Source organism: Haliotis rufescens, unplaced genomic scaffold, assembly GCF_023055435.1.
Source record: "Haliotis rufescens isolate VD_foot unplaced genomic scaffold, xgHalRufe1.0.p SCAF_84, whole genome shotgun sequence".
Taxonomy (NCBI): domain Eukaryota; kingdom Metazoa; phylum Mollusca; class Gastropoda; order Lepetellida; family Haliotidae; genus Haliotis; species Haliotis rufescens.
In genome coordinates, this window is record NW_025964377.1 from 491,054 (window position 1) to 516,039 (window position 24,986).

The following is a 24,986-nucleotide window of genomic DNA, read 5'->3' on the forward strand; positions in this document are numbered from 1 at the left end:
TGCAACATAGCTTTGTTGTCCCTTGTCCCCCTACATTTGTGACGACCTCAGTAAGAATGAGTATTCCTATGTCTTAAGCCAAGCATCTTCAGTACAACATAGCTTTGTCCCGCAACATACAACAACAACATGGCGCGTCAGTGACTTGTCATGGTATTACAGAGGGTGTTGGGGGACGGGTTAACAAAGGGGAACTATGTTATGTCTGGCGTTTCACCCACTTTGACGAGAACGGTCCTAGTTAGGTCACGAGTGGCACATCTCTGGTCCAACCCATCTCCATAACAAACGACAATCCCTATCGGATCAGGTTTTCAACAATATATTAACACACAACACATAGAGGAAGTTTGTTGAATAATATATGCATAAAAAAAGGAATGTTTTGTTAGGAACGCTACGAAAGGTTAATGGAAATATATATTCGCTGCCAAGTGTCCGGACTTTGAATACCTGCCCTTATGTTTTGCTTAAGAGGTGTTTGTTTTAACAATAAATCAAAATATCATTTTGTGAAGGTGTATGTAATCAGAATCAATCTTTCATATTTGCTTTTTCAGCAGCAACGTGTAGGGGTTGGCTGCCACTTGCAGAACCTTAGCCTAAGGATCCATTTCACTTGGCAGCGGAATTCTGAAACTGTCTAACGCATGTGTATCCGGGTGAAAGACGCATGACGTGGAATATAAGAAAGCTAAATACAAACTAAACACAGGAACTAAAATGGCAATACTGACGTGATAGATAGGAAGGAAAAGCAAAGGCGCCGGAAATCCTACCAGTGTGACCGGAAGTGACGTCATCAACACGTGACCGCTCCCGAGGAGCTTGGGTCATGCGTATCATATTCTTCGAGGTCAAAAGGTTGTTTCTCCTCTTCTGCTGTGATGGGATATCAATTCACTTTCAGTTCAAGCTCAACAACTCCCAATGGTTCCATACTCAGCTTATTCCTGGAGTTCCCATTTAATCTTTTAGTCTTACCTATCCGTGTGTCGTGTAAATATACAGCGGACACCCATTAATCCGGCCGATTCCAGGTTTTGTTCCAAGCCAAAGGGCCACTATTAACGCGTCCCTTGATTCGACAGACCTAACATTTGTTAATCCGGACAATACTAGGAACGGTACCGTCTGGATTAACGGGGTCTCCCTGTACATGACATGATGCATGTTTCAATACTTGTAGAAATGATGAACTCGTAACCTGCTCCTACCGAGGGTCGAACCCAATCTACATCTAGGGATGAAATGAACCCACCCAACCCGCCCCATTATTTCTCGACTCTATTACTTGATGTATGCATGGTGTAGACACAGCATGCAAAACATTTTTACTGTATTACATTCTGGATTTAAATTGTACCTTATAACTAGTAGCTGCTGATTACATCTTGGGTAACTAGTTTGAATAAACCGCCATAAGTTTCTACAGGTAAACAAGTGGCGCACGATAAGTGTTGTTGATGGCGTGATGACTACACTGTCGTCGCCGTCTCCTTGTTAGGAAAACAAATAGGGGTCATTAGTTTGTATTTAAGAGTAGCAGTGTTCATTATGGTCTTGAAACCCATTACTTACCAAGATACAAATATACTGAACATAAACATCCTTTTTTGTAGACTAAGACTAAGTACATAATTTTATAAATAATATCCCTAGAAATATTCAACGTTCTCTTGTTCAGTACATGTAGTTTCATATCTTCTGTGGATCTACGCTTATCCAGATATACAATTCTCATAAGAACCCTACCTATGTGTCAATGGGGTTTTGCTACTTATTCTTAAAGCCAATAAGTTTATTACTTCCTAATCTGCTAAGTTTGCCCTCTAGGTTTACAAGCCATCGTGACTGATATATACACAGTCAAGTACGTCATGTTTTCTACGAGCACATTACAAGCATCTGAATCTATGACGGCGTGTCTTGATATAGCGTCTGCAGCAGGGCCTTGATGCTAATAATCTCCCAGAATTCTTTGAATGCGTCTACTGCGCAGCTGCCGCCTCCTGTTCTTCCTTGGCGAGGCAGCGTGGGCACCAACATGTCACCTGAAAAACATGGAGGATAGGTGATAGATGGAGTGAGTGAGTGAGTGAGTGAGTGAGTGAGTGAGTGAGTGAGTGAGTGAGTTTCACGACATTGCAGAACAGTGCATCAATATCCAGGCATGGTACCAACAATATTGGCTTCACAAGACTATGGGCTTTACAAAACTATTGGCTTCACACGAATTTGAGCGTCACAAGAATGTGATTGTCAGAAGAATATGACCTTCACAAGAATATGGGCTTCACAAGACGAGGGGCTTCACAAGAATATGGCCTTCACAAGACGAGGGGCTTCACAAGAATATGGCCTTCACAAGACGAGGGGCTTCACAAGAATATGGCCTTCACAAGAATATAGGCTTCACAAGAAGGAGGACTTCACAAGAATATGGACTTCACACATTGTACACATGTGGGGAATCGCATCCGTGACAACCCATCGCTTTGATAACTAGCCCATGATCACCCCAAAGCCCACCTGATAATAGTGATAGAGTGAGTGATAGCGTTTCATGCCCCTTTAAACAAGACGAGGGAATATCAGAAAGTGTCTGAGCTTGTCACACATAGGTTGTTATTGTGCCTACCTGTGACGTCAGTATTTACCGTATGGCGTGAGAATATATAGTAGTCATCAATAGTCTTACCATGGAGGGTCAATCACCAAAGAATATTGGGGAACGGTTGCATGTTGTTTAGGGGTGTGTGTGTGTGTGTGTGTGTGTGTGTGTGTGTGTGTGCGTGCGTGCGTGCGTGCGTGCGTGCGTGCGTGCGTGCGTGCGTGCGTGTGTGTGTGTGTGTGTGTGTGTGTTATACAACAGTTAAACAATAAGTAGGTGAGGTAGTTTGGAAGATGACCCACGCTCTGATCGACCCTCCACCAGCAGCACCACAAACCACAGACAGACCCATCGTATGGTGGGAGAGCGAGTTTGGAAGATGACCCACGCTCTGATCGACCCACCAGCAGCACCACAAACCACAGAAAAAAACCATCGTATGACATTGACTGGGAGAGCGAGTTTGGAAGATGACCTACGCTCTGGTCGACCCTCCACCAGCAGCACCACAAACCACAGACAGACCCATCGTATGGTGGGAGAGCGAGTTTGGAAGATGACCCACGCTCTGATCGACCCACCAGCAGCACCACAAACCACAGAAAAAAAACATCGTATGACATTGACTGGGAGAGCGAGTTTGGAAGATGACCTACGCTCTGGTCGACCCTCCACAAGCACCACAAACCACAGACAAACCCATCGTATGACATTTGGTGGGAGAGCGAGTTTGGAAGATGACCCACGCTCTGGTCGACCCTCCACCAGCACAACAAACCACAGACAGCCCAGTTGGTAATATGCCCAGCGGTCACGTAGGCTGACCACCAGTCCTACTTTCAGGCCTTTCCACAAGCATGAGGTTCTGACCCTGTCAAATCATCCGTTCACGATGATCTTCCATGATATTTATAGGCATAGCCAAAACAAGCGGCGGTAGCCTAGTGGTTAAAGCGTTCGCTCGTCACGCAAAGAATGCCTGTTCTACTCCCCACATGGGTACAATGTGTGAAGCCCATTTCTGGTAACCCCCATCGCCTGAAGCGCAATAAAATCCTCCTACTTCGCGCATAATTTAACGTATTGTGAATGAATGCCGTAAAAGAGAAAGTTACGAAATGACTCCGCGGTTCTGAATTTCAAAACGGAAAGCTATAGCAGATAAGGAGGGTCTTTTCATCTTCAAATCAGAGTTTGAAATTTGAAATGCGAGAATGATTTATCCTTTTGAGCTTTGCCATCTTTCAAAAGGTTTTTGAAAGCTCCGGTTTGCGTGGGATGTTAGACATGGGAGCTTTGTTGACAAAATGCACATCCTAACAAAATGCGCTGTTAACGCTGGATGCATATAGTCATCATCAACATCAACAACATTATTATCATCATCATCATCATCATCATCATTAATAGTACTGTTATCACAACTATTTTGTACCCGTGGGGATTCGGTTTTTAAATTGGTCCCTAGCAACCCATGCTTGTAAGAGGCGATCGGGTGGTCAGGCATGTTAACCTGGTTGATTGCGGGTTATCGTCGCTATACGGCGTCGGTCGTTGCTCATGATATCAATCACTGGATTGTCTTATCCATTTTTGATTATTTACAGGCCGCCACCGCCGCTATAAAACTGAACTATTTCTGAGAGCGGCGTTAAACAATATCGTGCCTGTTGTGTTTTCATACCAAGAGGGTGTACATTGTTGTATGATTATAACATCCACTGGCTTGGATGCCCCGACTGGCTTATTTACAGGCCGCCGACATATAAGCTGAAATATTACTGACTCGACATAAAACAAGATTCTCACAACAAGCAATTTACTCACTTTGAAGCGGGGCTTCATATGCCCGGGTCATTCATAGCTGAAGACTTTGACCATCCCGTCACTCTGGACCACGATCAGCTTGTTGGAGGACGTCATGTTGATGGCCACTGGTCGAGAGAGTCCACTTTCTCTGGCCAGGACAAACCTCTGGAAGTACCCCTCGCTGGTGATCAGCTGGATCCGACTGTTGGCGTAGTCGGCGATGAAGATGTTGCCGATCTTGTCAGCGCAGAGACCTTGAGGTTTTCTGAGGACGTGGGCGCCGTCGGGGTGGTAGGCGTAGACAAGCTGACCCTCGGGGGATATACACTTGACGGTGTTGCTGGTGACGTCGGTGACAGCGTAGTTCCCCTCCTTTGTGAAGCAAACGTATCGTGGTTGGACGAATATCGGATTGCCCTCAGCATCTGCGTTGAAGGACTTCAGGACCTCCCCTTCAAGGCTGAGGAGATCCACAGAAGCATCTTTGAGACAGCTGACGAGCAAACTGTCTTCCGATTTGGACATTTCGATACTGTCGTACTGTTTGTCCGTCCTCACTCTCTTCTTGAGCGCCATCTGTCCACCAGTGATGACAAAGAAGATTACTTTTTTGTTGATGGTAATGGCCACCTCCTCTCTGTCGCCACATCTCGTCAAATCTCGTGGTTCCTCGCTGATCTGGATCTGATCAATGAGATCGCCATTAGCGGTGAACTTCTGAACTCGTTTGTTCCGGCAATCAGCCACGATTATCTCCCCCTTCGACGTGCAGGCGACTCCCCACGAGGAGAGACCTTCGTCCGAATTGCAATCCTCGATTTGAATCTCACCGAGTTCCTCAAAGTCCCTGTTGAACAGTTTCACAGAGTCTGTCACAGCAAAGTTGACCCTGACCATCATGTCTTCAGGGGGTTCCACGGTCGAGTCCCCCTCCTGCCCTATCTGTTGGATCGAGTCTTTGATAGTCTCGTACACCTGCAAGATCTCCACGTCACTTCCGTACTTGAGCAGAGCCTGCATCCGTTCACTTGCGCACTTTAGGGTCGTCATGTGGTCTTTTGGGGGGCCTTTTTTGGACCCGTTTAGTTGGCTACGAAGCTTCTGTGCCGACTCGTTCAGACGACTGAGAAGTTTGCTCTGGCTCTCTTCGATCCTCTTGATCAAATCTGCCGAGAGGGATTTAATCCTCTCCTCTGAACGCTTAATGGTCTCCTCCAAGACCTCCCCCGAATCCCCCAGGGCCTGACCCCTGGGTTTCCCCTCGGGGTTGAGCTGCAGCGCTTCTGCCTGAACGATAAGTTCGCCTAAATCCTCCTCCCGCTCAGACATAGCTTCCACCACCGTTACACAATTCTTACATGTTCTATGTGACGTCGCTGCACATTGGACACACGCAGGACCTCGACAGTCCACGCAGAACAGCTTGAGCACCTCCCCTTCGTGCTTCCCGCACAGAACACTACGCTTCCGCTTCATGACGTTCTCCAGCGGAAGTTTACGCATCTCGTCAGCGGAAATGACGACATGGTCAGCGGTGGTCGCCCCGTGGAGGTGGACCTTGCCGCACGCGTCACACATTGCGTCATAGCAGTCCATGCACCAGTTGACTGCAGGTGCCGTCACGTCCCTTCTGTCACATATGTCGCAGGATTTGTCGTCGTTATAAGCGGTCAAGACCTCACTGAGCTTATTTACAAACGAATCATCCTTGAAGCTATCGCCGTACCTCCCTCTCCTGCCGTCGGAAGGAAGCAGTGTAGTCTGTCTGCATTTCGGACAAGGGAAAGACTTGGACCCGTTTCGTTCGAGCTCGCCGTTGATGTGGTCGTTCAGACACGTTTTGCAGAAAGAGTGTAGACAGGGCAAAGCCTTAGGACGTCGCTGAGGACGGCCGCAAATTCCGCAGCTGCAGAGACCCTCCGAAAGAGCGTTGAGGATCTCTGCGTCCGCCATTACTGCGGTCGTCTGCTCTTCTTCCTTCTGTCGTCTGCTTTATTCAGTGTCGTCTTCTCCGAAAATTCTACATGTCATCAAACTTCATTGCAAGTCGTTTGACGTAGCCTCTCTTCGTCGTCTACTCTAGCAATGTCGTCTGCCGAGCTCAATGTCGTCTGCTCGCTGTCACGTGACGCTCTGGAAAACAATGAAGGTATTGTATTGCACGCTAGCAGTATCGAACTATTGATATTCACCTGGTTGTAAATGGAATGCGGTGATTAGCACGCTCAGCAGAGGGGCTGTTGGGCTTAGAGATTATTCTGTTTACCAGCTTAACGCCGATTAGGACAGGACCTTGCTTATCAAACACACATTTATTCCTTATGACCTTGACCCACATTCAAGCAATTAGCTGTGTGACGTGATTTCAATCATCTCCAGCTTGTTTTACATCGGATAAGGGTCACAACCTTTAAAATCAGATTAGACTACAAGCTTTAACATCTGATTAGGGAACACAGCACATAAACCGCCCTCCAACTTGCGGGTTCACGTGATATACTGAACAGTATAAAAACGCTACATTGTTACTTAGGAACAGACAATTGACCACCGAGACTGCTGACGTTATTTTCCCACCCGGGGAACCATTTATACATTCAGAATACCACTAACATGGAGCAACACTAATGTACAGATGTGGAGCCAAAATTTATAAACCGGCCGGGTTATTTTAGTAGAATGCACATATTGAACATGCCAACCTTTCACGTCGTCCACGTGATTGTGATGATACAGTTTTCAGAAATGAAGTGTCCCATATCTCTCCACGCGGGATGAAACGTATAGCAACTGACTGTCACTGAAAACTGACTTAACACTTGTTTCTTCAGGTACAGAATAAGGGATACGACAGATTATCGTCGACAGTCGATCTAATTTTCTCGGTGTATATACGTTGCAGTCAATGTGTAAAATGTGATTTACTTGGGTAATTAATAAAATGCCTAAATGTCACATTTCTCAAATATACTGAAAACTCTGTCCTTTTATTTGACTATATATGATTAAGAAGTTCAAACGAACTCAAAAACATCACAATGGACTAATTATGTTAGGAGTTGAAGCAAAACAATATATATCAACATATATACCCCACTCAGATACAGCATACTGACTCTGAGCCGACCAGTCCTTGTTTTATCCCCTTAATGCCGAGCGTGAGGCAGGGTGACAACAGGAGGACTCTATGCACTGGTCCAGAGAGGCGTTCCTAGTGCCAGTAGAAGTAGTAGTAGTAGTAGTAGTAGTAGTAGTAGTAGCAGCAGCAGCAGTAGTAGAAGTAGTAGTAGTAGTAGTAGTAGTAGTGGTAGTAGTATCTAGTAGTAGCAGTAGTAGTAGCAGCAGCAGTAGTAGTAGTAGTAGTAGTAGTAGTAGTAGTAGTAGTAGTAGTAGTCTTGTCAGTCACCTCACCACTGATTGTCCAAAGACACAACTGGTCTAGTAGTGACAAGGAAACAATTTAATGGCGTTAGTTGTTTATACTTCAAACAAGGGCTAGCCAGCAAGTGTTAGGTTCAAGATTATAGCTTGTTTCAAATATAACACTTCAGCTGTTTCAAGTAGAACTGGATGCGAGCCAAATCTTTCCGATTGATTTCCCCTAAACGAATCGGAACGAACCCTACTGCCATAATGCTCCTATCTAAAAACAATGGCGTCTCACTATCCACGTCCGAGGTAGAATTTCTTTCTCAATAACCTGCTTGGTGATTTATCCAAATTAAAACGAGACCCTTGCCTGTGTATGCCTTCATTGATATGTTGAGCCATCTCTCAGAGCGATAAACAGATTGTGTTCATAGCCAGGGCAACTTAACAGGTGTGCGTTATCCTGACGAGATCCTACGTCCTCGCGTTGTCCTGGCACTGCAAGCATCAGGTGCAATTTTCAGCATGACCGTTACCCCAATTGAGCACCTGTGGGTTGAGCCAGACAGAAATTTAGGTCAACGTAAACCAAGTCAGACCAACCCTTCACTTCCTTGCTTACCAAAAAATCCGTCTAACGTTTACGGGCCAAACCAACCAAACCGTCTAACGCTTACGAGCCAAACCAACTAAGCACAACCAACCATTTACTTCTTTGCTAAGCAACCAATCCGTCTAACACTTACGAGCCAAACCAGCCAAACACCACCAACCCTTCACTTCCTTGCTTACCAGACCAACACTCCAACACCACCCCCAACTCTCACGACAAATAGATGTGCATCACCGACCCGCCACGAGGTCTGAACGTTGCTTTCTAACGGTATCTTATCGGTCTAACCTTTTATACAGAAACATATAAATATTTATGACATTATAAGCTGAAGGCATAGTGAGAATGTCTGAGGTCGGGTATTACAGCTCATAAACCTCTGCTGGCTGTGATCCGGGGTTCAATAGCTGAGCGTCCCTCTGTCAATGTGTCTGTGTCCAGGATACATAGTGCAACACAAACCACAGCGAGTTGCTGACCCGGGATGACATTACGACAACACGTTTGATGTGTATGAGGTTAGTACAAATCTGAGGTCAGGACAGGGTTTAACGTAAAGTAGTTCGAGTTTTATTGCCGCAATACAAGTCATATATGCCTGCTCGTTTGTGCTTGACATCTGTACATCAAGTCGCTGTTGTAGGACGATAATGCTGATCTTGGACACGGAATAAGTTTGTTTGTTTGGCGGTGGGGTAGCCTAGTGGTTAAAGCGTTCGCTCGTCAGGCCGAAAGCCCGGGTTCCATTCCCTGCATGGGTACAATGTGTGAAGCCCAATTTTGGTTACCCCCGTAATATTGCTGGAATAATGCTAAGAGCGCAGTAAAACCATACTCACTCACTCACTTGTTCTCTGACGTTGCACTCAGCAATATTCCAGCTATATGACGGCGGTCTGTAAATAATCGAGTCTGAACCAGAAATTCCAGTGATTGACATCATGAGCATCGATCCACGCAGTTTGGATACGATGACATGCATCAAACAAAGTCAGCGAGCCTGACCACCCAATCCCGTTAGTCGCCTTTCCCAGCAAGCATCGTCGCCTTTTACGGCAAGCATGGATTGCTGAAGACCTATTCTACCCCGGATCTTCACGAGTCACACGGAATAAGAGTCGTGCTACAATGTATAACGTGGGTGATGACGTGAACTGATGCTCATGATATCAACCACCTGTTTACCCGACCCAGTCTCGGTTATTTACAAGCTGTGATACAGCCGAGTATTGTTAGATGCGGTGTGAGGTATTAACCGTCTCATTTATATCACAGAGCGTAATACATCTGAATAAAACTGGTTATCTAACAGCTGGGTTAAAAAGACCCCAGATATTAACACAGCACTCAGTCACTCAGTTCAGTTTCTTACTGGATACAGCACCATAAACATATACTTGGGGAACAATACCAATGTGATAACCATTATATCACAATGCATCCATGATATAATGTACTATCTCGGGACTTTTGACATATCCCCTATTAATCACGTTACGCATGCGCCGTGTTCCACTCTCAGTCCAATTCTGTCAAAAGATGAAAGGCATTCGTCCAACCACCTGTGGATTTCACACACCCGTCTTTCACCGCTTCCACGTGATTTACGTCACATGTTCCCCCTATATATCATTAATAACACCCCTGTTACACACACAACCCTACCTCCCAGGTGTACTCGCGGGGAGCGGGGCGGGGGATCACCTGGTCTTTCATACAGATGCGGTTGTAATGTTATCAAAGCTATGTGTGTTGACATTGTTCAATATGTTACGAACTATTTTACGAACATGTTGACCTCAACCACCTGTACCGGTGCAGTTGCCAGACGTCAGTGCATGTGGTAGGTATGCGGATGAATACATGGTTATAAAAGTAGTTCCAGATCGGGCCACCTGGGTGGTTACGAACTGGAGACTTGCCAGCAGGGTGGGCGTCTCAAAGTTTTTAGATTAATTTACAACCAAGCTGTTATCGAGGATGAGAAAATTGAATTTACACCTGTCTGTCAGAATTTGTTTTGGAGATGTAGACATTAATAAGACCAACAGTATCTGCAAACTCTCAGTTCATTAGTTCATAGATGCGTGTTTCTTGAAGCCCTGGTGATGGGGTTACAGGATTTATTGTGTAATAGGAAAATTCCCATTACTCATACACTGGGTTGCTGGCGATGGAGATGTCTATGTGTACGGAGCAAGGCGGGCCTTGGTGTCGAGTGAGTGTGTGGATATTTCAGTTACTGCCAATGACGTGCACATACTCCAGTCTGGACCAAGCTAACCAACCACTGAATCAATAAGCGACGTGCCGAAAAAGGTGACCACCCGATCCCCTTATTACTGACCACCCGATCCAATGACCACCCTTTCCCTAAATTATTGACCACCCAATCCCCATATTACTGACGACCCGATCCCCTTATTACTGACCACCCGATCCACTGACCACCCGATCCCCTTATTACTGACTACCCGATCCCCTTATTACTGACCACCCGATCCCCTTATTACAAACCACCCGATCCACTGACCACCAGATGCCCTTTTTACTGACCACCCGATCCCCTTATTATAGACCACCCGATCCACTGACCACCTGATCCCCTTATTACTGACCACCCGATCCCCTTATTACTGACCACCCGATCCACTGACCACCCGATCCACTGACCACCCTTTCCCTAAATTACTGACCACCTGATTCCCTTATTATTGACCCCCCTATCTCTAATTTACTGACCACTATATCCCCTTATTACTGACCAGCCGATCCCCTTATTATAGACCACCCGATCCACTGACCACCAGATGCCCTTTTTACTGACCACCCGATCCCCTTATTATAGACCACCCGATCCACTGACCACCTGATCCCCTTATTACTGACCACCCGATCCCCTTATTACTGACCACCCAATCCACTGACCACCCGATCCACTGACCACCCTTTCCCTAAATTACTGACCACCTGATTCCCTTATTATTGACCCCCCTATCTCTAATTTACTGACCACTATATCCCCTTATTATAGACCACCCGATCCACTGACCACCAGATGCCCTTTTTACTGACCACCCGATCCCCTTATTATAGACCACCCGATCCACTGACCACCTGATCCCCTTATTACTAACCACCCGATCCCCTTATTACTGACCACCCGATCCACTGACCACCCTTTCCCTAAATTACTGACCACCTGATTCCCTTATTATTGACCCCCCTATCTCTAATTTACTGACCACCTGATTCCCTTATTATTGACCCCCCTTTCTCTAATTTACTGACCACCTGATTCCCTTATTACTGACCACCCGATTCCCATATTACTGACCACACCACCCCCTTATTATTGACCACCCGATCCTCATATTACTGACCACGCCACCCCCGTATTACTGACCACCATATCCCCTTATTACTGACCACCCGTTCCCCATATTACTGACCACACCACCCACTTATTACTGACCACCTAACTCCTTTATTATTGACCACCTGACTCCCTTATTACTAACCACGCCTACCCCTTATTACTGACCGCACCACCCCCTTATTACTGACCACCATATCCCCTTATTATTGACCACCCGATCTCCTTATTTCTTTCAGTACTTCCAACTCGGAGCCAGTGCTTGATCACGTAGCACTTATCATGTATATAACACAGGTATTTGTATTACTGGGATTTAAGTCGGAGGTATGTGGAGGTGAAACCGGGTGTGTCCCAACAAAGGCGTCTTTGTCAGTGCAAGTCTCGTGAATACACTACACAGTGCCTGTTGAACCAGTGACTACAGGACACTATACGCGACAAAGCTGTGATACAAACACCCCCTGGGACAGTATATCAATACAGCTCGGTACACGGGGGTGAAGACAGCATTGCGACTCTAACATCACTTGGTAGTGGAGAACTGACTGACTGAGTGAGTTTGGTTTAAGTCTGCATTGAACAGTGTGTCACGATGATTGAGGTGACACTCCTGACTTAATGCAGGTCTTAGACGTTTACCGCACAGCAAAGCGAATTGTTTGACACGATAAGGTCCCACGATCCATTAAACATTTTCGATGATAAAGTGAGTTTCAGTCCCGTTCCTCCGCGATCTCCATTATACGCTATGGTGCCTCAAAGTATTACGAACAGTTCTCTAAAAAGAAAATATGACTATCTTACTAACTTACTTACAGCTACACATCGAGGCCGATACATCTTCGTGGTATAAGACGTCTATTCGAGCTTTGCCTGTGGTTTCGGTATTTCTACATATATATTGGTATGTCTAAGGCCCCAAAGGAACAAGTGAATATTGTTTCACGCCGTTGCAAAGAATGGACATTGTACCCATGTGAGTAATCGAACCAGGGTCATTAGAATGACGAGCAAAACACTTTAGACTCTTGGCGACTCGACCGCCTCAAAACTTAACTTCACTTGTCAGCTTTGGGGATTATAGGGTAACTGGTACCATGGATACTACCCAGAAAACTGCCCGTCTAGGAAAACTGCCCGTCTGGGATAAATGGCCCTCCAGGATAACTGACCCGAAAGGAAAACTGGCACTCTAGGAAGACTGGCCCTCTAGGAAAACTGACCCTCTGGGAAAACTACCCCTCTAGGAAAACTGACCCTCAAGGAAAACTACCTCTCTAGGAAAACTACCCCTCTAGGAAAACCTGACCTCCAGAAAAACTGACCCAAAAGGAAAACTGACCCTTTTGGAAAACTACCCCTCTAGGAAAACTGACCCTCTAGGAAAACTACCCCTCTAGGAAAACTGACCCTCTAGGAAAACTGACCCTCTAGGAAAACTACCCATCTAGGAAAACTGACCCTCTAGGAGGACTGGACCTCTAGAAAAACTGACCCTCTAGGAAGACTGACCCTCTAGGAAAACTACCCATCTAGGAAAACTGACCCTCTAGGAAAACTACCCATCTAGGAAAACTGACCCTCTAGGAGGACTGGACGTCTCGAAAAACTGACCCTCTAGGAAGACTGACCCTCTAGGAAAACTACCCATCTAGGAAAACTGACCCTCTAGGAAAACTACCCATCTAGGAAAACTGACCCTCTAGGAAAACTACCCCTCTAGGAAAACTGACCCTCTAGGAGGACTGGACCTCTAGGAAAACTGACCCTCTAGGAAAACTGACCCTCTAGGAACACTGGACCTCTAGGAAAACTGACCCTCCAGGAAGACTGGACATCTAGAAAAAATGACCCTCTAGGGAAACTACCCCTCAAGGAAAACTGACCCTATTGGAACACTGGACCTCTAGAAAAACTGACACTCTAGGAAGACTGGACCTCTAGAAAAACTGACACTCTAGGTAAACGTGCCCTTTAATACTGCTGATCTCAAGATGATACTTACATAACCTAGGACATAGCTTGCTGAAACTACCCGCAAGGAGTTCATCATCCCCCTTGAACTTCATCGCCCTACCCCTGCTACCCTCGGGTTTCTCAACACCAACCAAAACTTCGGAGCGTTTTATCTAGCTAAGATACTGACAAATATGGATCAACTATGTAAAAAAGTGTGTCATAAATGCCGTGGGACGAGGTGTGTGCGTCAGTTGCCCAATTACTTCACAGCGGGGTGTTCAACAAATATATTGCCAACATGACCCAGGAATCAGAGTCATCTTTTACACGCCTACAGGAATTTTTAATTAACGAATCTTCATCACCAGATGTTATGGATTCAGTTTGCTATTAATGAGCGCCGTTACGTTGTCAGAATGAGCGTTGAGTGAGTGCAAAACTAACACTGCCAAACATTGCCCCTTCCATCACTGTCCCCCGGCCGGGTGCAAACACATTACTCCCTGTCACTGAAGAGTTGGTTGTCCTTGAAGGCTGGTGTCGGACTGGCGTATCTGCTCTATACTGTACTCAAGTTGTCAAGTCACAAGACAGGGGAAATAACTTGTGAGTGAGTGAGTGAGTGAGTGAGTGAGTGGGTGAATGAGTGAGTGAGTGAGTGAGTGAGTGAGTGAGTGAGTGTTACGCAGCCTTTAGCATTATATAAACAATTCCACGGTTTGGGGCATCACCAATGGGCTTCACACTTTGCACCCATATGAGAATCGAACCCGGTCCATTGGCATGACTTTAACCACAAGGCGCCTTTGTCAACCCCGCCCTTCACAAATGAGAAGCACGGCGAGGCGCCAAGTTGCATAAAGACAGACACCCACCAAGGCTTAAGAATTATCTTGAGACTTCTAATGTTTGCATTTTAATGTGCTATACCTGTTTAATGTGCTATATCTGTTTAATGAGCTATGATAAATGCAGTTTTATACATATAGGTAATAAATGTAACAAAAGGTTGCATAAATTAAATCGTTTACATATTTTATACATTCTTATTGTTATTTCTATTGTGCTGTTCCATTCCACTAACAGGTAATATGCAGGCAGAACTGCGTGCACTGTGCCATGATAATTGTTGTTTTAGTCTGTAGACGTTTTGGCATTTAGAAGTTTTGAGAGAATATCATCTTAAACACTAGCTCGGGGCACACGGTGGTGGGTAGTCTAGTGGTTAAAGCTCTCCCTTGTCCATCGGAGGACAGCCCGATCTCAGCGCCCGACCTCAGCGCTCAGGTGATCGTAATTCCCATACCTGAACAGCCCCGTGAAGATTCGGGGTAGAATAGGTCTTCAGTAACCCATTCTTGCCGTAAAAGGCGACTATGCTTGTCGTAAAAGGCGACTAACGGGATCGGGTGGTCAGGCTCGCTGACTTGGTTGATGGATGTCATTGATCCCAATTGTGTGGATATCAATAACTGGATTGTCTGGTCCAGACTCGATTATTTACAGACCACCGTCATATAGCTGGAATATTGCTGAGTGCGGCGTTAAACAACCAACCAACCATACCTTAACATAGACTTACGACAGTCGTAGCGCTAAGGTTGTTTTCTACAACGACACCCATGGCCATCGGTGAGGATCACAGCGTTCCCCGCCTCCATATCACAGCTAGAAGCCACCTGACATCACACTCACTAATTGTCGAGCAATGTGTGTACGTTATATTACTCAGCTTTCCTATTGCCGATAAATACATTCTAAAAGCGTGCAGACTCTACCGTTTAATAAGCAACGCCCCACACGGAGATTATACCCGGTATATGGCCTTTGTACTGACTAACCTTGGCTTTACCTGGTCTTACCTGTGGCGTCCGCCTATCAAGATTAAAGACTTCAATATACTAGGTAGACCAGTTTAAGTGTGTCGGAGTCACGTAGATTTATAGTGGCATGTCATTTATCTGTGTCCAGTGAGTTGATAACTGAACACTGCCATTGAAACCAACGCTGTCACTCGGGCGCACAGTCGCTTGTAATTGAAGTGTTACATTCTTTAGCCATTTTGTAATTGGATTTTCTGCGCTTTGCTCTTTGGGTGGGTAGAGTCGTGATGCAATTTAAGGAGAATCAAGTGGTCCACCCTTTTTTAAATGTATTGGTGCGTGGCGCAGGGATTAATTCCGTGTAAGTATTTATATACAGAAGATATTTCGAGATTTTGTGGGTCAAAAGGTTATTTAACGCTGTTTTTCGCGGCGTTTCGCAAGTAACATTATCTTATACCGGTTTAAATTGGTTTGAATAAACGATGAGTATTTGGACCAATTGGGCAGAACTAGAGCCCCGCATGTGTCACTGGGTTAAGCAGGTAGGAGGAAGGAGTATACAGTATGTCAAATAGTTACCAATTTCCCGGATCCAGGGTGAACGAGTGAGTATGGTTTTACGCCGCTTATAGCAACAGTACAGCGATATCACGGTGGGGGACGCCAGAAATGGGCTTCACATTATACCCTTGAGGGAATCGAACCCGGACTTTCGGTGTGACGAACGAACGCTTTAACCACTAGACTAACAACGAACCCTCTCCAGGAAGCAATGCCCTAGTGAGTGGTGACTGTCGTACTTCAGGTGTGTCGAAATAGAACATCTTATAATATAATGCATTGTATGGTGTAGCGATTAATGCGCATTCAGCAATCCCAGGTACCCAGTAACAGTGCGTATGATGTTTTAGGCCGCAGTCAGCAATAGTCAAGTTATATCCAGTGTGATCGAGTGTGGACCAGACAGACCAGTGACTGGCACAAAGAGCAACGACTCAGCCTTCACGATAACACGCCAACAGCAAAGTCAAACAGCCGAACAGCCATCGATGCAATTTAGCCGCTACTAACGACAAGCTACACTATAGGTTCATGGATCCCAGACTAAGTCTAACACGGGACGAATCGCGAGTAACCCTGGAAAAACGAATCATCGGTACTCTCTGAAGTAATAAATTCCAGGAGTAACGAATTATTGGTAACTTCCGAATGCACAAATCATCTGTTCACGTGATTAGTTAATCCGGACGTTCAGGGTGGGATAATGTTCGGATTAACGAGGTCTCACTCTGTTTAGTGTCTCTATAGTTTGCTTCATTTGTTTGTCAACATGTTATGGGGACAATAACTTTCGTGAAGTGAAGGGGGTTTACAAGTTGTGCCTGTCACCACCTCTCCACACTTTGTGTGTATTCTGATAACACTGAAGGGACGTGTTAGGCTACTGAATATCTAACACATCTGGCCGCAGTACTACTGCATGTACTGACAGAGGGGGTCTATGGAAGCGCTGCAGGGTAAACTACAAGCCCACGCCCAGTCACACCCATGCACGCACCTGCTCCAGAACAGCACAACGCTGACTAACACAATGGCATACACATGATATACATGATATAATAAGTGTGATTGGTACTGTACAGTGTATCACAATTCCAATTTTGTGTATGACTGGGGCTCAGCGAATTAAGTCGCTTTACAGAGTTACGTCCCTTACCCATGACAGAATCCGCTGATCGTGGGTTCGAACCTAAGATTTGCCCTGATCTGTCGGCCAAAGCTCGTAGATCACAAAGTCCAAGACCTGATTTACACTGCGCTTTCCTCCACACAGCTGACATGTGGCTTAACAGAAATACTGTTCAAAGCGGCGTTACACTAAACTCACTCGCTGTGTAAGCAAGGATTTCTCAAAGTACTCACCATGAACATTCCTCCCCCGTCAACCAGCTCCCCGGGTGTGTAGGCGCCCCTATCTCGCCCTCCTGTCTACCTGCACTGCACAGCTGGCCGTAGGTACCTGTCCACTCCCCGCGGATCTACCTGTCTGCGACACGGAACCCCTCCCCCGGCTACATCTGTCCGCTGTCAGCACGGACCAAGTACTCCACGGTAAACAATGCCTGTCCGGCAGTGTATGACGAGTGCACCCCGTGTAACGTCCCTCCCCTGATAGAGATATAAACAGGTAACGATTCCTGGGACCGGGCTCCATGTAAATGAGGGTCAAGAGGAATGCGTGCTACACGCGAGAAATGTTGATTCAAGGGAACTTGACAGCGTGAAGAGATTTATAACGGCAATGAGGGTGGATATGGGGGTTGGGTGGAAGTGAAAGACATTTCGGATAGGTTGACGATTTGAATTGTGTACCTGTCGTTTGTCATACCCTTGCATCAGGAAGATCGCTAAGCTGATCTTTGGGTTATTGGTGAAGCGTTTGTATTCCAGCAATATATCACAATGGGGCCAGCAATATTCCAGCATTATCACAAAGGGGAAAAGCAATACTCCAGCAATATATCACAACAGGGAACAGCCATATTCCAGCAATATCACAACCAGGAACAACAATATTCAAGCCATATCACAACGAGGAACAGCAATATTCAAGCAATATCACAATGGGGACAGCAATATTCCAGCAATATCCCAACGGGGAACACCAGGAATGGCCACCATAAAAGATTCGCGTCGGGGCGAAAAGGTTACCACGTACTCGTAAAAGAGTAGAGTGAGTGAGTGAGTGAGTATTGTTTTACACCGGAGTCAGCAACATCACAGCTGTATCATGGCAACCTAACAAAACCGAGCCCTTGCAAACAAACCAGGGCTTCTGGACCAACCAGCGATGAGGTCAGGGTGCACATCCGAGCATCTTTAGTCACTTCTTACAACAAGAAGGAATTCTGGGGACCTATTCTCACGGAATTACCAATTGATACATTGTGAAGCCATGTCATAATAAACAGATGAGCCCCCTCGTCTTGAGCCCCAAAACATACAACTGACACAAAAGACGGCGTGTTGTATGGTCATCGATAGACTACGCCTGATAGACAACACAATCAAGCCGATAACATGTCTATGCAGGCGGTGGGCGTATTATAACGCCTGGATGGATAAAGCGTGTGTTGATTGTTGGCTGGTTCTGTGATATGCCTTGCGTTTAAATTAAATACTTCCTTTTAAGTCAAATCTGCCCTGAGAAAGCTGTGTTTGGGCAAACGTGTAACAAAGGTAAATGATGATTGTTCATTTTAAAATGTGTATGCTTCATTTCCTCGGCGCATCGTTGGCGTCAGCTACAATCGCGTTGGTTTGTTGTTTAACTCCGCACTCAGCAATATTCCAGCTATATGACGGCGGTCTGTAAATAATCGAGTCTGGATCAGACAATCCAGTGATTGAAATCATGAGCATCGATCCACGCAATAGGGATCGATGACCTGCATCAACCAAGTCAGCGAGCCTGACCACCCGATCACGTTAGTCGCCTTTTACGACAAGCATAGTCGCCTTTTACGGCAAGCATGGGTTGCTGAAGACCTATTCTACCCCGGATCACGACTCAGTGTGTGGTCAGTACAGTCGATGGGGTTCCGGTTAGAAAAGGTCCTCAGCAATCTATGCTGGTCGCGTAAGCTTTTAGGAGGGTCCAAATGAATGGGCAGGTAGACGAACCTCATAATATTAATCACTGGATTGTCTGGTCCAGACTGGATAGTTTACAGGCCGCCGTCCTATTGCCGAGTGTGTATTTAACAATGTGAAATGGGGTTTAACGTCGCGTCCAAGATTATTGCACTCGTATAGCGACGTGCATGTGTGTGTGTTAGCGCGCGCCTTCTTGTACTAGTCCGGACTAATGCCGGGTTTGTAGTGCTAGCATAATGAAATATCATGCCAAAGTTTAACACGAATACCCCATCCACAAACAGTATACTGACTCCGAGCCGACCAGTCCTTGTTTTACCCCCTTAATGCCGACGCCAGGCAGGGTATCAACAAGTACCATCCTTAAATGACTTGTGGTATGACGCAGGCAGGGATCGAACCCCGGAACTTCTGCTCTCCGGGCGGACGCTCTACCACTAGGCCACGGAGGCGGTTATCTAACAACCAACAAACAAAGACACATGTGTATACCGCCTGCATGGGACGGCGAGCCATTTAACGAAAGATATCACTAAAATAAAATACTAAACTGACAATTATGAACTGCATTCCGTGCTTAAACCCCGTAGTGACCCTAGCAAGAGTATGTCCATAGCATTATAGTGTTTGTTTGTGTGCTTGACTGTTTTTTGTTTTATTTTAACGCTGCACTCAGCACTATTCCAAAATAAATCGAGTCTGGACCAGACAATCCAGGGACTGACATCATGAGCATCGATCCACGCAACTGGGATACGATGACATGCATCAGCAAAGTCAGCGAGCTTGTCTACCCGATCCCGTGAGTCGCCTCTTACGATAAGCATAGTCGCCTGTTACGACAAGCATAGTCGCCTGTTACGACAAGCATAGTCGCCTGTTACGGCAAGCATAGTCGCCTGTTACGACAAGCATGGGTTGCTGAAGACCCTGTCGTGAATTGGGACGTCGCTCATACAGTAAAACCCACGGGTTAAGAACAGGACCCCGTTCAAAGCAGAGTTAAACCCAACTCACTTACTCATCAGGACATATTGAAGACGTCCTTTATATTGATTACTACACGAGTGTCTGTCAGATACCATTAATCTTTTAACGAGTGGTTTCAAAACGTGTCTGACGAACGAAAGTGAGTTAGATATGCTTGAAACAACAAGTTGTAAGATAAATGGCATCTGACAAGCACATGTGTAGTGACCTGTTTCTTACACAGCCTAAGATCGCACCTTTTGGGGATCGAATCGATGCATATTGTTTATTCTCATGATCGCAGTTGCGCATTAATTCATAACACCACGGTCATGAGTGACGTCATCCGATGTTCTGCTTACTCCTCATATATAATGTGACACTACACAAAAAAGTTTCCGCCGTATCTGTTAATTTTTAAGGCGATGATGATGTTGCAAACTAGATGAGATCAAAGAACCTGCGGGATGCCGAGTTAATGATTTTACAACAATGTTTATTTCCATAAGATATCACTGCCGGTGACCGACATTTACATAATGGCATGTTCACTGACAACAGTACGCAGGATTTTCTGAGGAGGATTTTCGTTGATTGAGGTATGGTGAGTGAGTGAGTTGGGTTTAACGCCGCTTTTAACAGTATTCCAGTTATATCACGGCGTTTCAGCTTAATGTGGGAGGAAAGCCCGAAGTGATGCGGGTCTCGGACGTTTACCACTTCGGTGAAACCCACGAGCACGGTTATGGTGCTGACAAACCTAGAAACATAATCGGGGCGAACAGGGATTCGAACCCACAATCATAGGTTTCTGGCGTGCCCAGGGGACGCAACTTAGATCGCAGCGCCTTAGACGACTGGGCCACCCGTGCCCCCGATTGAGGTATGGTACATAAATGTGTTATGTAAGTAATCAGATACAATCAGACAATCTGCGTACTGTTACCAGTATTTGTTTGATGTTTTCCAATGCAACCAAGACAATTGGTCGGGAAATGCAGGTAACTACCGTCGTCGTCGTTGTGCGTGACGTTGCGTTACTCATCGCGTCACACAGGACGGAAATCTTAACGATTTCTGTTGAATTTACCTGACCCTTGTAATGTACATTACAGTATAGACAAGATGCATCGATTCATTTACGGTGTACCTAATTTTCAGAGGTCACTTTCAGTAATTTTGTTTTGCCTAAATTGACAGTGGATGCTATCACAGAAGAGGGAAATTCCCACAGAATTTAAAACCGTGAAATGTATAAGTGTGCGTGATTTATTTTGCATCTTATCAGACTTCGAAGTGAGCGTTGAAGAGGACGGACATAATGTATGTCGCTGTGGCATTCGGGGGGTTACACTCCAAAAACAACAGCTCGTTCAACACAGACGTAGGCGAACATTCGACTGAAGCTCAAGAAACTTATGAAAGTAGTCCTCATCACCATGGAGTAGCCAATCACGGGGCTGGAATTCGACCTCACACATGTGTTTTGTACCAATTATCTCAAATGGGTTTCTAACCCACAGATGTGTTAGAAATTGAGTGTGCACATAGACCCCCAGGCCTAGTCACGGTGACGCGTGACTGTGGCAAGTGGAGGTGGCGAGTGACGGTGGTGAGTCACGGTGACGAGGGCCAGGGACGAGTGACGGTGATGGTGGCGAGCGACGGGGACGTGGGACTGTGGCGAGTGATAGGGACGAGTAACGGGGGCGAGTGACGGGGACGAGGGACTGTGGCGAGTGACGGGGACGAGTAACAGGGGCGAGTGACGGGGACGGAGGACGAGGGGCTAAGGACGGGGACGAGGGACGGGGACGAGTGACGGGGACGAGGGACGGTGTCGAGTGACGGGGACGAGTGACGGGGGCGAGTGACGGGGACGAGTGATGGTTGCGAGTGACGGGGACGCGGGACGGGGACGATGGCGAGTGACGGGGACGAGCGACGGTGGCGAGTGACGGTGATGGTGACGAGCGAATGTGTGCCAGGTGTTTTCCTCACCAACATTACCAGCACCACAATAACAGACTAACCCGAGTTTGTCTCCCCTTCTAAACATATTAATGGATTGTGAAATGTTCACGTATCGAACCTGTACACATCTTACATAGGGTTTGTGATATATTCCCAGTCGTCTGAGGATGTGCAATTCGCTCTGCAGAGTTGAAATCTATGAGTGATTCCCGGTGCGTCCTGATTACTTTTCCAGGTTTGTTAGCACCATACCCATGCTTGTGGTTTCTGACGTCGTGTCACATGCATTTTAGCCGTTACACCTTTCGTGCAATTAAGCATTCACATCTCGCTTTCGGCGACAAAAGTCGCCCGCGGCACTCAAGTACGGATCGTGCATTAGCATAACCATTAAGATCTATTAAGTTGTTTGTCCTACCTATTGACATGTCTGGACGACTAAGAGTGTTCATCAGCACTAACTGCGAGGGTACTTTTCATTTATCTGCATGGTAAAACCGTACAATGCACGAGACGTGCGCTGGTCATGTGGTTGTCAGGAGACTTCGTCAAAACGTGACACTTCACGCCCTGTGATAGTCATCAGGGATATACTGCATGGTTAATACTTGCTTGACAACTGTCAATATCGTGTCTATTGTCCCAGGTAAACAGTGATGCATATCAACAACAACAGTAGATCGATGAGACACGGCAGACCTCTTGTATGAGGTTTAGGTTTTATACAACTCATTCTATCAAGAAGCCCTTAGGCGTCTTAATAGCTGAGAATCGAATGAGGTGACTCTTTTCTTCAAATCTATGCTCTAAGATCTGTAAGGTGAGGTGAAATGGGGTTTAACGTGCGTATGCTTGTACTAGGCCAAATTAATATCGGTTTTATATGGTGATAGCTCACTGAAATACCATGCCGCAGTTTAACATGGACAAGCGGCTTAGATTCTGTGTACTGACTCCGAGCCGACCAGTCCTTGTTTTATCCCGTTATGCTTTACTCACTCACTCACTCAATGTCAACCCATCTGTCACTGACGGTTTCATTTGATTGTGTAAGTTTACTGTCTTGGGAGGAGTTGGGAGAGTAATGACTTGTGACTTTGGGACAGATGCACAATATTTACAAAGGCAGAAATCCCGCACACGCTTGAATTATATTTTACGCCGCTTGTTGCAATATATGTAACCATATTTCAGCGAGGAGCACATAGCATAGACTCACTCCTCCAGGGGACATAAGCCGATCCAGACTAGGCGATGGTACATTTTATAACATAAGCTGTCCGGAGTTATCTCCCCTAGACCATACCATGAACACATTAAGCCGTCCGGAGTTATCTCCCATATACCATTACATTGAGTGTACATAAAGACATAACACAGTGGTGATACCCTGATAATCTCAAAATATATAAGGAACTTGGGAACATTTTCCTTCCACACGTCGGCCCGCTTAAATGTATGCACGTGAACTTCTTTTCTTTTTTGCATTCTTGTAAATCACCCTCAAGGTCGGGGACTCGCCGGCGAAACTATGACATGTTTGAACCATGTTCCTATTTCCTCTCAAGATTTGTAACCTTCTTATTCTCAGCCTGATTGATCACATTATTAGCTTGTATGTTTCTGCTTATGATAACATTATGTTTTGTGTTCGTGTTAGTTTTGTATGCAGGATAAATGTGGATACCAACGCCGACAGCAAACAGCTGTATGACGGCGGTCTGTAAATAGTCGAGTCTGGACCAGATATTCCAGTGATTTGCGTCATGAGCATCGATCCACGCAATTAGAATACGATGACATGCATCGAACAAGTCAGCGAGCCTGACCACCCTATTCTGTTAGACGCCTCTTACGACAAGCATGGGTTGCTGAGGACCAGTTCTAACCGGGATCTTCACGGGTGCTTAATAAGTGGCTCCCTTGGTAAATGAATACCTGTTCTAATCGCCCATGGCTCTTATTACGAGGAGTATGATACAGATTGCAGGCAAACACTGAACTAATATACACCCCCTAAAATTTATTTATACTGTTTACTTAAAACAGATTTGTGTTATAAACATGACGTAAGATTATTATCAGGTTGTAAGGAACTTTTTATTCATCAGAAGCCTATGATTGCTTAATTTGTTTTGGGTAATCAGTACCTGACTGCCACGTGCGGTTAACGCATGCGCAGACTGTTTTCTACTAAATCATTAGCGTTAAAATCTGTTCATCTTATCGATTCGATTTCATCGGCATCAGGTGAGGAAACAATGCATAGAAACAGGTTCCCCTTGTTCCCCAAAACATATAGATCATGTTGTATGTTTTGACGTATGTATCAACACATGGTAAGTCTGGAATTTAAATTTTAGAAGTCAGCAAGCCCGTCATCGGAAAAACGTCTGCTCGTGGCCGCCATAGTTGTCAGTCGAAGATATATGTTTCCGAAAATGTTGTTATATCATGCTAGTTTAGACATGAGATGGAGGAGAAATAGTTCTTTGATAGTTTTCACATTGAATACAGTGTCGTTTATGCCTTAGTACAAAGTAATTTTGTTAGAATGGTAGTTTAGCGGCTAAGTCAGTGTTTTAGCGGAACGCAGAGTGAATCTATGTAGGCAGTAATGTCCCTTGGCTGTCTGCCACAGGGGAAGTAAACAAACTTGACGTCCCGTTCAGTGGCGTTCAGTGTGAGTTAACGGATGGTTAAGATTTGATCAATATCTCCTACTAAGTGTAGAATCTCTACAATTTATGCCTAACTATGGTACAAGCTTAAGAGGTTTGATCGGGATATCAGATATTCTCGTAGATTAGTGGGTTG

At 45.7% G+C, this 24,986-nt stretch overlaps 1 protein-coding gene across 1 annotated transcript; it reads right to left on the reverse strand.

The window, feature by feature from the left end:
• Positions 1-1,679: 1,679 nt before the first annotated feature.
• LOC124129588 (tripartite motif-containing protein 2-like) lies at positions 1,680-17,937 on the reverse strand. Its single transcript, XM_048390158.1, has 3 exons — positions 17,493-17,937; positions 4,442-6,556; positions 1,680-2,054 (listed from the first exon to the last, which is right to left on the reverse strand). The coding sequence occupies exon 2, from the start codon at positions 6,374-6,376 to the stop codon at positions 4,469-4,471; it is 1,908 nt and encodes a 635-aa protein (XP_048246115.1). The 5' UTR covers positions 6,377-6,556; positions 17,493-17,937; the 3' UTR covers positions 1,680-2,054; positions 4,442-4,468.
• Positions 17,938-24,986: the final 7,049 nt, after the last annotated feature.

Bases quoted from the DNA above. Each gene is read 5' to 3' on its own strand.
- LOC124129588 (XM_048390158.1), bottom strand. From the start codon at position 6,376: ATGGCGGACGCAGAGATCCTCAACGCTCTTTCGGAGGGTCTCTGCAGC.